Source organism: Mustela lutreola, chromosome 4 (genome assembly GCF_030435805.1).
Source record: "Mustela lutreola isolate mMusLut2 chromosome 4, mMusLut2.pri, whole genome shotgun sequence".
NCBI classification, from domain to species: Eukaryota; Metazoa; Chordata; class Mammalia; order Carnivora; family Mustelidae; genus Mustela; species Mustela lutreola.
Window position 1 is genome coordinate 121,226,324 of NC_081293.1, and position 14,645 is coordinate 121,240,968.

General features: G+C 38.6%; 1 protein-coding gene across 6 annotated transcripts in view; it reads right to left on the reverse strand.

Moving 5' to 3' along the window:
- CACNA2D1 (calcium voltage-gated channel auxiliary subunit alpha2delta 1) overlaps positions 1-14,645 on the reverse strand; it is a 504,453-nt gene that overhangs the window by 13,074 nt on the left and 476,734 nt on the right. For all 6 annotated transcript variants that reach the window (XM_059170974.1, XM_059170972.1, XM_059170973.1 and 3 more), the window contains 6 exons: positions 13,972-14,124; positions 13,834-13,886; positions 12,150-12,205; positions 11,620-11,749; positions 9,445-9,554; positions 8,361-8,443 (listed from right to left, as the gene is read on the reverse strand). In XM_059170974.1, coding sequence (XP_059026957.1) covers positions 8,361-8,443; positions 9,445-9,554; positions 11,620-11,749; positions 12,150-12,205; positions 13,834-13,886; positions 13,972-14,124 — 585 coding nt within the window. The remainder of the gene's footprint in view (positions 1-8,360; positions 8,444-9,444; positions 9,555-11,619; positions 11,750-12,149; positions 12,206-13,833; positions 13,887-13,971; positions 14,125-14,645) is intronic.

The window sequence follows — 14,645 nt, forward strand, 5'->3', positions numbered from 1 at the left end:
GCATCTGACTTCTGATTTTATATCCTGCAAGTTTACTGAAATCTCCTCAGACCGCCACACTGATTGATCTCTGCCTCTTCTCCTCTCTGATGTCTTTGGGTGAAGTCTTCGGGGTTTTCTGTATACAGAACCATATCATTTGCAAGTACTGGCAGTTTTATTTCTTCGTTCCCTATTTGGATCCCTGATACTTCTTTGTCTTGCATAAAATTCTAGCTAGGACTTCTGTACTAAATTGGATAAGAGCAGTGAGCGTGGGCCTTCTTGTCTTATCTCTGAGACATTTTCCTCTAGTGAGTATGTTAGCTGTGTGTCTGTCATATGGCCTTTATTATGTTGAAGGATGTTCCTCTATACCCCCAATCTGACCAAGGTTCTTACCCTGAAATGTCGTATTTTGTCAAATGCTCTTTCTTAGCTATCTATTCATGTCATTTGTATCTTTTATGTTATTACTGTGATACATTACCCTCAGCTCTGCGACTTTTTTGTACTTTTTAATATTTTCTATTGTTCATGCGTCTTTCTCTGACTTTGGTAAACATCTTTATGACTATTATTTTGACTCCTTAATGTCAGTTAGTAAAGTTTTATGTTGTTGTTGCTGTTTAGAACATATTTTTTCTATTCTGTGTTGGTTTCTATGCATTAGATAAAACAGCCACCTTTCCCAGTAGTTGAAGTGGGCTGATATCTGGTGGGGGGGGGGGGGCTGATTCATACAGCACCTAGATGTAGGCTGATTAGAGCCTGGAACCTGAGGCAGCAGTTTTTAAGGTATGCAGTTAGACCTTTCCCTTTTATGGTATGACTGATAGAAGAGCATTTTTGTCAGCTCTCTCTCTGCTGAGCCCTGGGGGAATACAGCGTTAAGAACTATTTATCTGAGAACATCAGCCATACTGGCCACCACGGCCAAGTGGTAAAGGGTGGGGTTATTCTTTGGGTAGTAGCCTCAAAAGCCTAATGCCCGCTGTGTTCACAAGCTCCTTTCAGGCAGAGACCAGCGACCTGGAGTGTGTCATAGGGTGAAAATGGAGGCATGTGCTAAATGAAAAGCCTTAGTCCCTCAGGCAATCGAGGATATCTGCATACTTCAGCCACTATCAGGGAGAGTGTGGGAGTAGGACATTTTTGTCTAGTCCATTTCTCTGAGCCCTGCGAGGAAAGTCACAGTCAGTCCATCTGAGCCTGATGAGAGCTGTTTCTTTCTTTGGTCCTTTGGGTCTCATGGACATAAGCCCTATAAGACTTTCAGAGGTAGTTGTTGGGGAGACCCCACATCTAGAGTGCTAGAGGTTCAAACCAAACCCTTCATTCCTCAGGGTAAAGCTCAGAGTTACAAGTTCCCTCCTGATTTTATGTTGCTAGGTCAGAGATGGGGATTATGGAGACTACGTCTTCTCAGCCTTTCCTACCTGTTTTGATGTGGCTATTTTCTCCTTTACCCAATGGATATGGGTCATTCAGATTCTTGATTTCTTTCAGAGGGAACTGCTTTGTTTATAGTTACAGGTTTAGTGTTTCTGTGGGATAAAGTGAGTTCAGGACTTGTGTCACCAGCTTGGACCAGAATCAGAATACCTCACACTTTATATCTTTGGACCTGAATTCTCTCCTCTGACCTCCACACTGATCTCTGCCATCTCTCCTCTGATGTCTCCGAAAGGTCTCAAACTTGCACAAAAAGATAGTACTTTTCTGCATGACACTTCTAGGAGAAACATATCAGGGCAAACAAGTCATCTGTGATTGCTACTTTTTAAAAAACTTTTTTCAAATGTAATTCACCAGCATGCATTCTTGACATTCCCAAACTCATCACTTCTCAGTCACCATCAACTCCTTCAAAAGCTGCCTCCTTTGTCTCTGCTTCTACTCTTGCTATTTTACAATCTTTTTACCAAAAAGTGGTCCCCTCAGAACCATACATCAAGTTTTTTGTTATTGGTTTTTTTTTTTTTTTAAATCTCTCAGCACAAAATCCAAATTTCTTAGCAAGGCCTAGGAAGCCTGGCTGCCTCTCTATCTTCTTCTACTCCTCTCCCCTCACCAACTTCCTCTGCTCCAATATCACTGTCTTTGCAATGGGGCAAGCTGTGTACTTTCTCTGGGAATTCCTACTTGCTCCTCTTTGTTCAAATACTTTTCCCTCTAAATAGGGTAACAAGATCAAAGAAACAATGCTCAGTTAGATTTGAATTCCAGATTAAAAACCTATTTTTTAGCATAAACTATCTCAAATACCTCATGCCCAGCAGAATGGTCTAATTCAGATGTGTATAGTAAGTACTAATTTGATGGGATGGAAAATTAGCACACAAACAAGACCCATCGATGTATTAACAATGTATTTTGTCAAAGAAATTCCTATTAATGTAAAGAAAAAAGACTATCTCTGGCTCTGATTCCATTGCTTTTATTTTTATATATCTCTCTCTCTTTTTTTTAAATTTATTTGCTCAGTTGCATTTCTTGTGTGAGATAAGATTTCAGTCTGGGAGGGGGATGGTTTAGAGTCCCTCAAATCCACAAGTTGATTCACACTAAAAAGTCTCTTCAGTTTCCTGTCATGTTTTCTGCATCAGAAGCCATATACAACACGACTTGAAATTAAGTCACAAATGCACTGATGTGGGAGAAACCGTAGCATTTTTTCTGACTTAAGGATAGGCCAAAATTTCCTGAACACTGATTTTCTTGCTCATAAAGATTGGTACTTTGTTTCAGTTTAACACAGTAAAGTAAAGAAAGACTATGCAGTGCTAATATTATATATAATTTTGAAATATGATAGTAATTTTCATCTAGAAATGTCTCACAAAAGAGGCTTAATAAATATGTTAACTAAGAATTCCCTTTGCCTTTATTCATATGATTCTGCCCCAAGGTTTTCTTTTTAAGACCATGTATACTAGTGCCTAAATCTTGTTAAACAAGTATTGCTAAACTCTTAAATCTGCCTGTCTTTCCCAAGCCAGAATAACTGGGGGTAACTAATTACATATAGTAAGAGCTCAATAATTAGTAATTCACTTATTTACTGAATTACAGTCATTATCTTCAAAAGGCAAATCACTGGTGGAGACCTTTCCCCTCCTCCCACCCCCAGATAAGGGCTAACTTTGGAATGTCAAATCACCAACAGCAGCTTCAAAGAAAATGTACCTTTAAAATTATTTAGGCTCCTGGATACCACACAATAAGTCTCTTAATAGGAATAAGTTGTCTAGCAAATAATTTGTTCTTCTACACAGCACCATAACCCACTTGCCACATCAATCCATGAAGTAGGTAGCATATTTGTTCAACTATTTAAATGTGCGTATACCTACATACACACATCTGCTTGTTCATGGACACAAAGATGTGCTTTCATAAATCAGGTTTGCATAAAATAATGAACTTTCTCACTGGCTTTACTTGTTTCCTAAACTTTAGCTTTCTTTTTCTTTTGTTGTTCTTTACCACTTAAATCTTCAAAATGATCTTGTCAGAAGGTCTCATTTGAACACTTGGGTGTTTTTTTTTTTTTTTTTTTTTTTTTTTTTTTTTTTTTTTTTATGGTCCACAACCTGCCCTTTGTTTTATTTTTTGACAAGCCGTAATCCAAGAAATCTAGTTGTGGATCTGTAGATGTAACAGTCCCTGAAACAACTATGAAAAAGCCTAGGGGATCTCATGACCTATGGTATTTTTTTTTTTTTTTTATAAACATATATTTTTATCCCCAGGGGTACAGGTCTGTGAATCACCAGGTTTACACACTTCACAGCACTCACCAAATCACATACCCTCCCCAATGTCCATAATCCCACCCCCTTCTCCCAAACCCCCTCCCCCCGGCAACCCTCAGTTTGTTTCGTGAGATTAAGAGTCACTTATGGTTTGTCTCCCTCCCAATCCCATCTTGTTTCATTTATTCTTCTTCTACCCACTTAAGCCTCCATGTTTTATCACCACTTCCTCATATCAGGGAGATCATATGATAGTTGTCTTTCTCTGCTTGACTTATTTCGCTAAGCATGATACGCTCTAGTTCCATCCATGTTGTTGCAAATGGCAAGATTTCATTTCTTTTGATGGCTGCATAGTATTCCATTGTGTATATATACCACATCTTCTTGATCCATTCATCTGTTGATGGACATCTAGGTTCTTTCCATAGTTTGGCTATTGTGGACATTGCTGCTATAAACATTCGGGTGCACGTGCCCCTTTGGATCACTACATTTGTATCTTTAGGGTAAATACCCAATAGTGCAATTGCTGGGTCATAGGGCAGTTCTATTTTCAACATTTTGAGGAACCTCCATGCTGTTTTCCAGAGTGGCTGCACCAGCTTGCATTCCCACCAACAGTGTAGGAGGGTTCCCCTTTCTCCGCATCCTCGCCAGCATCTGTCATTTCCTGATTTGTTGATTTTAGCCATTCTGACTGGTGTGAGGTGATATCTCATTGTGGTTTTGATTTGTATTTCCCTGATGCCGAGTGATATGGAGCACTTTTTCATGTGTCTGTTCGCCATCTGGATGTCTTCTTTGCAGAAATGTCTGTTCATGTCTTCTGCCCATTTCTTGATTGGATTATTTGTTCTTTGGGTGTTGAGTTTGCTAAGTTCTTTATAGATTCTGGACACTAGTCCTTTATCTGAACACTTGGGTTTTAATGAAGTCCTCATTACTGCTCATCTATAATTGATACTCTTTTTGGACTTCACAGGATACAAGGGTCTTGACTTTAGACAGTCCTTCTTGAAGTGCGTAGAGATGATCCTTTAGAAGATGTCAGAAATCTGGGTGCATAATCTCACCCACCACAAATTCCTAGTTAGCTCTAGACTAGTGCTGAAGCTTACTTAGACTTTCACCTTTATTGGTCTTCAGTGTCAGGAACAACTGTCAATTAATCTTAGTATTTTGGGATAATGTTTACATTATTTTTTCAACTTGGTTATTTCCGAGAAAATGATACTTCTTTTGATGTTATCATAGCAACACTCAAATTGCATAAACTAGATTTGGTGTTCCATACTGATAACTATGTTTTTAAAGACTCAACCCAAGTCTTATTATTGTAAAGTATATGCCATCTACATCACCTTCTCAAGACTTCTCATGATATATTCCTCAAGGACATAGTAACAGGGAATCCCATGTGTGTGCTTTCCATCTTATAAAAATTATTTCATTAAAATGTACTGATCCCATCCAGCTGAATCCACAGTGATATTTATTTTCTTGGTAAGTTTATAGTTATGATGAGAAAGAGTAATACCATAGAAAAATTTGTAATCACATTTTTAAGGGGATAATGCTTACCTATAAATTTTTAACATAAAGGTAAAAGGGAACTGACCTATATTTTTGTGTTAATTAGCTGCCTATATATCTTAACTAAAAATTCTAGATGGATAGAAGTAGAGTGAATATTTACATTATTCCTCACCTTTTCCCCTTAGCTCTGTTTCTGCTCATTTCTAGCATGATCACAAATAAGGAGAAGTATAAAAAATAGAACATGGAAAATGGGATTTTTACTATAATTTTCATATGTAAATGGTATAATCACTTGGGCAGGGATCAGTAAAACTTTGCTTCAAATAGCTACCTTGTTATCAATTTTAAAAATACATCCATGGAGAAGGGATCAATTAATTTTGGTCTTTCAATTATCCAAATCATCTAGTTTTCTTTCACTTGGAATCTTTTGCTTTGAAAGTTGTTATTAAGCTAGAAAAAAAAAAATGTAGTCGTTTTCTGAGATTCCTGCTGCTACTCTACTTTCCTGCCCCCTGATGAGCTCACTCCATTCACAGTAATGGCCATATCTCCATCTAGTGGTTCCCTAATCACTGAAAGGACAGGAGAGAAGTTGCTCCAGTAACACCAGTCAGGATGATTTCAGAGTGTCAGAAAAGAAACTGTAGAACTGTACATGAATCCCTGGGCACAAGCCCCAAAACATCTACTCAGTCATACTGATAGAATTGAGAAATTAGGCAAAGGTTAATGAAGGATCATTTTAGCCTAGATACTAAATCAGATGATCTTACACATTGGAAGCACTTATACTAAAATATTTCAGTAGGAACATCTATTTTGGTAGTAAAAATATAAAAAGTTGATTAAGTCATATTTGTTTTTTAAAAAGGAAAAAACTGAATTACTGACTTGGATAAAACTTAAATGGTTCATCATTAATGTTATTTTCCAACACTATGTTAGCATCTTTTGAAAATAGAGATGACCAGCTCTACTGGTCAGTACTTCTCCTCATGAAGCATATATAATTTCCCCCACGCTGACTTAATCTTTATATAAAACCTTAAAAGAAAATACTGATTTTAAGTAAACACAGGAAAAGGATATGCTTGATTTAGGATTAGAAACTTAAGCAATACTTGCACTGAGCTATTGACAAAACAATATAGGTAATGCGATTTTAACAACTTGGTTTCAGGACACTTATCATCATGGATTTAGGGATGTGGATTATTTAATAAAATTTCAAGCCAAACACACACAAAAAGAAAAATTAGAGAAAGTGACTGACCATCCACACCACATGAAAACTTGCAGTAAAATGAAGATAGGAGCTGACATCATGGTACAGGCATGACTCGTTGTGCACATAAGTTGATCCTATTAATAACGGGCAAAGTAGCAAGTACAGGAAAAGGAAAGAAAACACAAAGAAGACATACAAGATGAGATTTCATGCAGTTTGCTGGCAGTTGGCAGTTCATGTGAGCCTCCTTCCAGAGCAGATGCACAGTGACCATTGCAAAATAAGCATTACCAATGTATTTCACCGCTAAAGCAACACGAGCCATGACTAGCACAGTGAGCTACTGAGCAAGACTTGTACTTTCACACACACCCCGATGTAGAATTCACAAGACTGGAACTACTGCTGCAATTTTTTGTCTTAGTGCAGTCTTTCTAGGGCCTTGGAGCAGATCGTCTCCTAAGCTGAAGATATTTCGGGCAACTGGGCTTTTTAGGTAATCTTTCCAGTTCAGCCGATTGAATTTAATCTCAGTCTGTGCTGACAAATAGTTGACGAATGAAGTTTGCTTAATGAGCAGCACTCCCCTGGGCCCACAGTCAACATTCTCTGGGGACTGATTTGACATGGGCAAAGCTCCTGAAAATCTAGCAGATGGAACAACAGAAGTCCTCAGATCTGGATCGTCCTTTAAGTCTAACCAGATAAAATGGAAAACAACAGTTAGGGGCAACTCAGACTCACTTTCTCCATCACAGAGAAGTGATCAATAGTCCAGGCAGAGATAACTGGGATTTACTGTGACACATCTTTTTGCCTTACTCCTCCTCATTGATCTATGTCATCTCATTGCATCTCATGTATCTGTGGAAATACCTTATTTTGGGGCGGAGGACAAAGGTGGCTATGTGTTCATTTGAGGAAATAAGTATGGGGTTGATAAGTCTTTTCTAAAAAAATTATAGCTTCCATCTGTGCACATTAATCAAGAGGTGATCTGACATTTTTTTAGAATAAACAAAAACCAAGACAATGCTCTCTTTTTGCATGATCCTTGGAGTCTACAAGCCACTTCATGCAAAGGCCCACCATGAAGAATAAGAATTGAGGAAAATTAGACTTAAAATTAGTTTATAAAAGTAAGCAGGGATTACGAGGTGGCCTTCACATTTGAGAATGCAGTTTCTTAATGGTTAAAATGATTTTAAAACCAGACAGCTGACTGTATGCAGAGTATCTCACAACAGTATTTGTCAGAGGACGATTGCTGACCTACAGGAAAGCAGTGGTCATCCTGACATCAGACACGGGAAAGATGTTTTGTATAATTTTTACCAACTTAACCATTGGTACTTGACCTGGTCTAATATCATGCAAGGTAAAAAATACAAATCTCTGATAGAGTCAGAAACCATGCTAAAAAAAAAAAAAGATAATAGGACAACAGCTATTTCAAAGGTTTTATATACACTAAACTAATACAAAATACCTTTTATATCTTCAAGAATAAATGAAGGGAGGCAACTCCTATTATAAATCACACTGTCAATTACTATTGATGAGAAGGTGTTTAAAATGGTCAGATTTGTGACTGTGGATTATTAGTAAATTCACCAGAAATGTGTTTGAAAGTACAATTTCTGTGTGAAGGACAGATAGAAGCAACTGTGAAGCTTAGGCTAACCGTGAAAAATACTGAAATGAAAAATCTATCGACCAACAAGTACATCATGCTACTGAGAAACACTAGGATTATGTTTGAGTTAAAACTGTAATCTGTCTCCTTAAATTCTTGAAGACAATGACCACTTGATTTCTCATATTCTAATACAATAAATGTTTGGTCTTACCAAGACATTGTTATCAAAGCAGACATCAGGCCCTTTTCGATATCTGGGTTGCTTAACCATATCGCAAGGATCTGGACCATCAGCTGAAGACACTTGTTAAGGAATATGAAGTTTCTTTCTCTTTTCACACAAACAACAAAAGAATGGACACCTACATCATTAGTCTAGTCCAACACAACGAGTTCCAGTGTTTAGGGATTTAAGGAAAGTAAACTTCTAGAAATTTTCTTTTGTCAAACTAGTGGCTTTGCAAAGGGATCATTTTTATTTTTACTCTGTAGAGCATGCCCTTGGGCAAGTACTGAATAGATATTTGCAAAATATAAGTGGATGAAAGGAAGAAATGACGCTGAGTAGAAGATTCGTACGTATAAAACAGTGCAAGAAAGGACGTGGCTGCCTCTGATGGAGCAAGACAGAAATACAAACTAATTGCTAATAGTAAACCTCAATGTCAAACTCCCTCTCCCTCCCCACCAGAAAAAACAGGGGTAAATGCAAAGAGTGTACGCGCTCTGTAGAATCTCTGCTGTCCACAATGATTTACTAGTCATTGCATTGTCCCTTTAGCGTATTTACAACCAGGAAAGTTTTGTTGTTACTACCACTGCAGCTGGAGTCCAGGACAGGCCTCCCATTTTTTTTTTTTAAGGCTGAATAATATTCCAACATAGGCATACATCACACTCAACCCCATTTATAACCATTGAGTGTTGACAGCTTTCTACCACACCAGCCCTGGCTAGCAAGAGCAAAAACCCAGCACCTCTCCAACCACCACTGAACCCCAAACCAGTTGCTCCTTCAGTGGCCCCTCAAGCCATTTCCAGATCTCCTTGGAAACCTATACTATCGCCTACACGAAGCCTCATTCTAGGAGCAGGGAACCTTTCACATTCTACTGGTACCTGCACAGGTCTGCACAGTCAAACCAGATTTCGTGTGAGGAGTCCATTCTGCCCCTGTGGGGTAATCACAGCCATCGGAATGTCTTTCTCTTGGAGCATAAACAATGTGACAGGGTTACGAATGCATTACTGAAAGATGGCAATTCTTTCAACATCTCTGACCCCAAAAAGGATACATGTCTGCTCTGCCTGTATGAGCAGTCGTGTGTCGCAGGGACAAGTTCCTTTGCTCTCAACCATAATGAATATTAAGTTGGTGTTCATGAGTTTTTCTACATGGAAGATTCTGTAAAATAAATATTTTTAAAAATTGCAGAAAATGAACATTTTCTTTTGGGGAGAAAAAAACCAAAATCTTTCGAAGAATCTTACATATTAAAATGAAAGCCAACATCTGACATCTTGAGGCACAAATCATCACCAATATAAATAGTGAAACAAAATGAAAATGATTTTTAGCAGAGAAACATGACCATGTTTTTATTCATTAGCATGCACATCTTACCTCTCTGGAATACTAGAAAATCGCAATAGATTTTTAAGCGTTAGTCCTCAGTGCAAAATAAGCCCTCCTGAGTTGCTGTAACTCACAAAATCAATGTTTTATTTGATATGGCTAAGCAATTGTATTTATTACTGAATTAATCTACAGGTAAAAAATAATTAGAAGCCCAAAATGTCTAAATATCCTGCCCAAGTTTTAAGGGCAGAGTTAGGTCAGTGCAGTTCAACAAACACGGAGACAGAAATGTCTTCTGCTTTGTCCAGTATGGTATACAAGAGCCACCTGAGGCTCAGGAGCTCCTGAAATTTGATTAGTGGGACTGAGACACCAAGTTTAATATTAGTTGTAATCAATAATTGAAGTAGCCTCTCGGGCTTGTAACTACTAAACTGGACAACACAGATACAGATGGAATAAGGGCTTTCAATTCCATGTAGGGTTTTTTTTTGTTGTTGTTCTGTTTTTTTTTCCCCCATGTCTTAAGCTGCTTCTGTTGCCTTTAATGACAGTAACATTTTCATCTTGGTTGCTTAAGAGTCATTACTTTATGATTATACATTTTCCCCAAAAAGTGGAATTTTCTTTTTCTCCACTGAATGTGGGATACAAGGATAAAGTGACTCAAAGCCACCATGATTGAACTTAGTATATTGATTACACATCTGTACATTATATTTAACTTAGCAACCTGTGCTTTAAAAATTGATTATTACCAGGCCCCTGTTAGTCAAAGGCCAAAGGATTCTGAAATTTTGAGATAACCATACAGCTACAATTCTGTTTGCGGAACTTGACAGTAGGATATGCTAAATTCTATACAAGATGGTATGATCTTTTTTTTTTTTGAGTTGAGGCCTGACTCTTCTCTTCCTATCTTCAACATCCTCATAGAACACAGAGTTCTGCTAAAACTCAAAAAGTCATACTGACCAGGTCTCTTAAAAATTCATGCTAGTTGCAGCTAACCGCTGCTGGAAACGTCTGTTACCAATGTCTGGATCCTCTAGCAACTTTCCCAGCCCTTTCACAGGCTCAGATGACCTCACCTCCTCCTATTTCCTCTTCTCTAGGTTAACATTGCTTCTAGAATTACCTGACCTCAAGTATCCCCAATCTGTGCCTCTCTGCTCTGTTCTCAGGGATCATGTGACACGGGGGATTGCTCTCTCTCAAAACTTTGCAAAATCCCACCTTGCCTTTTTATTTCATCCCTCACAACCAAATGAAATTCTCAATCTCTTCCAAAAATTACTCAGGATGTGTTATGCCTACTGGTGACTAACATTAACCTTGATTTTTAGGAAGTAGTATTTTTCTCCTAGTTTTTTCATCCTAATTCAAAGATGCATTCAATTGTCAATTAGAAATAAAACACCTCCCTCCCCAGAATACCCTTCTGTAAAACTACTTAGTAAATAAATGTAAATAGCGATCGATCATATATTTGGCCTAGAATCACTCAGAATTACTATAATTCTATTATTATTACAGTCAGTGCCTTTAATTCTATGACTTCAGAAAAATTCTTAGAAGGGTCCTTTTAGACAAAAATATAGTAAAATACAACCAAAATTTTCTAGGTTCTGCCTCAAAGTTAGTGCAATTTTTTTGATCCTACTGTGATAGTTGACAGGATCCCATTGTTGACAGTTTAGCCACTCAGGATGAATCTATAGAAGGCAAATTTAAAAAACCTACAGCCACACTAAAGATCTGTTTTCAACTACAAATGGTCCTGTGTCTCTTCGATGTGAACAATAATCCCCCTCATTTTCTGTAATGATTATAAAAGTGAATCCAGTTTCTTAGTGAACTAGGACTGTTCCTGAAAGGAAGACATGTTTACCTGGAGCAGTTTCCACAGTCTAATACACCACTGAATGATTTGCTATCATTATCGAAGAAATACTGGGTTTGTTCAGTAATGCAACTCTGCTTTGACAGAGAAGCCGTGAAGTCCTCTTCTTCCATCTCCACTGTGGGAAAAAAAAAAACACAGATCACCACGAGGAGATACTACGGTCCATGTCCAGACATTTATGCCTCAAAGAGAAAAGCAAGGGTATAAGAGTGGACACTCTTCATGGCTTGTTTATTGCTGGATAAGGCAGGAGCAGCCCCTAACAGATGCCCAATAAATAACAATAAATTCAATAAATAGGAGGTTACAAAATGGAGGCCAATAGGACATTTTAAAAAAGGTTGCCAAAGCATGAGCTAAGTTTTGGCAAAGAGATTCCAACCTGCCAAATGCGTGGGCTCGCTCTCTCTCTTTCATAGACACAAATGCACATACTTTCTCACTGAGTTGGGTGAACTCAGCACATCCTAAAACAAAATTTTAATTATTATGACAATAGCTGAGTATTCGCATACCTGCTTCAAGAAGTCGTGGAAAGGTCAGACTCAGGAGGAACTGCTGTAGAATAGACCTAAGTTGTAAATATGAATGATTAGTGATCAAAATCTAAACTACACAATAAAACCTGAACAATTTTGCCTGTACACATTTCTTTTGCATCTGTTAAGAAAAGAATGGAGAATTGGCCAATAGAAAGTTGAGGAGCATTTTTATATAAGTATTTCTTAAATTTTACAGAACAGTGTAATTTTGTGAAGTCAGAAATGTTCAGGACCAGGTGAGGGATACGCAGAGGTGAAGAGACCTGAGACACGTGATCGTGGAGGAGTGGTAGCTCTGGTGTCAACAGTTCATGACATAGGTTTCATGTTCAGGAGTGCTTCCTTAGTTTAGTTTTAACACTCTGAGGTGGAGAAAAACAGAAGACCAAACAAAAACAACCTTGTGCCATCGGTCTGTGAATATTTACTTGACAATATAGAATATATTTGGAGATACATACTGTGACATTCATAAACTAAAATATACCTATGATCCAAGGCACACAGTACAATTCAGTTTTATAGTAAATGACAATTAAGCCAATACTATAGGATAGTATAGAATTACTTGGAACTGAATTTAGTTAGAAAAGGGGGGGGCAAGAAGGTAGATTCAGTTCATTTCAGTTTTATATAGTAAATGACAATTGAGCCAATATTATAGAATAGTACAGAATTACCTGGAATTGAATTTAGTTAGAAAAAGGGGGGTGAGAGGTAGATTCTGGCCTGGAAAAAATCATATACTATGATATTTAGAATATATGAGTCAATTAATATATAAATAACCAGTGTCACAATAAAAAGCACCATTTTCCAGGGTTTTTTTCCTAGAAAAAATCCGATTGTTAACACAAAATCTTTATTCCACTTTATGAAAGCGACCACTTAATTTCAGCTGGGGAAGCCTCACCATCAAATGAACATTAAAGATGAATCCACTCGGAATAAGGGTGGGACGATACGGTAGGGAAAGGCTACAAACGAAGGGGGAGAGGAAAGGAAGGAGGTAAGGAGTGAGGGAGAGAAAGGATCCCAGACAGAAAAGGAGATTGAGTTACTTGACTGACCAGAGCCAAAGACTGACACATTTGAGGCACTGTGGAAAGTCTGTAAGGTCAAACAGTTTAAATGTCTTCTTTTCATAGGTGGTGGAGTATAAGTGAGGTGTAGAAGGAGGAAGGGAGGGTCACTCAGTGACAAGACAGACATACCATTTCAGCAATGTCTCTAAAACTCTGCCTGCCTTTGTACAAATAGGAGGTGAAGAGAGAAGTCATGATGTCTTGAATTGGATCCACAAAGACATCTAATTTGGATATTAAAGGCAACAGGTAAAAACTTTTTATAGGTTCATAGACCTACAATGTGAAGAGTGGAGTGTGCAGAGAACACAGAAGAGAGCGGGAACAGATTTCTGAAGAGGCTGGAGTATGCAGGCACAAACCCTGTTTTCGTATGAAAAACTAAACAACTGTAACTGCTTTAAATTGACCGTGGAGGAGAAACTATTTGTAAATATGATCAGTGTGTGACTTAGAAATGAAAAAAAGGAGTTCCCGTAATAATGACACACATGTCACAAAGTGGGCATTGCCATCAAATCTGTTACTATTTTACACGCGCTTTCTCAGTACCAGTGAAAATAGTGACTTACCAGGCAGCAGCCGTGGCCCACCAGCCAATGTGTAGTATGTCTGCTATCGACGGCTGGAAAATAGAATGAAACAGTCGTTACAAGAATGGACGCTGAGCATTTTTGCTGGAGAGGAACCGGGATGGGGACGTTACTGACCACGTATGCCGAGCGGTGCCCTGCCCCTTGCTTGGGCGCAGCGCCGGGTTCACACACTGACTGATAATCGTAAGACTTGTTAAAAGCATAAACCGATATATTAACCAGGTGTCTCATCAAACTTGGATCGATCTCCCCAAAAAATCTTCCAATCTAGTACAGAAGGGAAAATAAGAAAGTTTCAAATTGACGCCACATGTGTACACCCCAACTGTTGCCACGACGATCAGTGAGACAAACTGTGAACTGAAACTACTCTGCGGCTGACAAACCAGAGCCGGGGAGCTGAAAGGGACATTCCGAAAGAAGTGAAGAGGAGGAGCTTTTAGTGCTCAAGGGCTCTGTGTGATGTTTGTGGAAAGAATGGACACAGTTGACTAAGCATTAAGGTCACAATCCGATTCCCTGTGGGGAAGAGGAAAGGAGCATAACTGAGAGAAAGGGGTGGGACTGGAAAAAGACGAGGAACCTCAAGGGGCAAACTTGAGGCTCATCAACTCCAGCCCATAAACATGGCCAGTTAAGAAAATGCTCATTGTTGGGGCGCCTGCGTGGCTCAGCTGGTTAAGCCTCTGCCTTAACAAGAGGTCGTGATCTCAGGGTCCTGGGATCAAGCCCTGGGTCAGGCTCTTGCTCAGCAGAGAACCTGCTTCTCCTTCCCTCTCTGCCCTTCC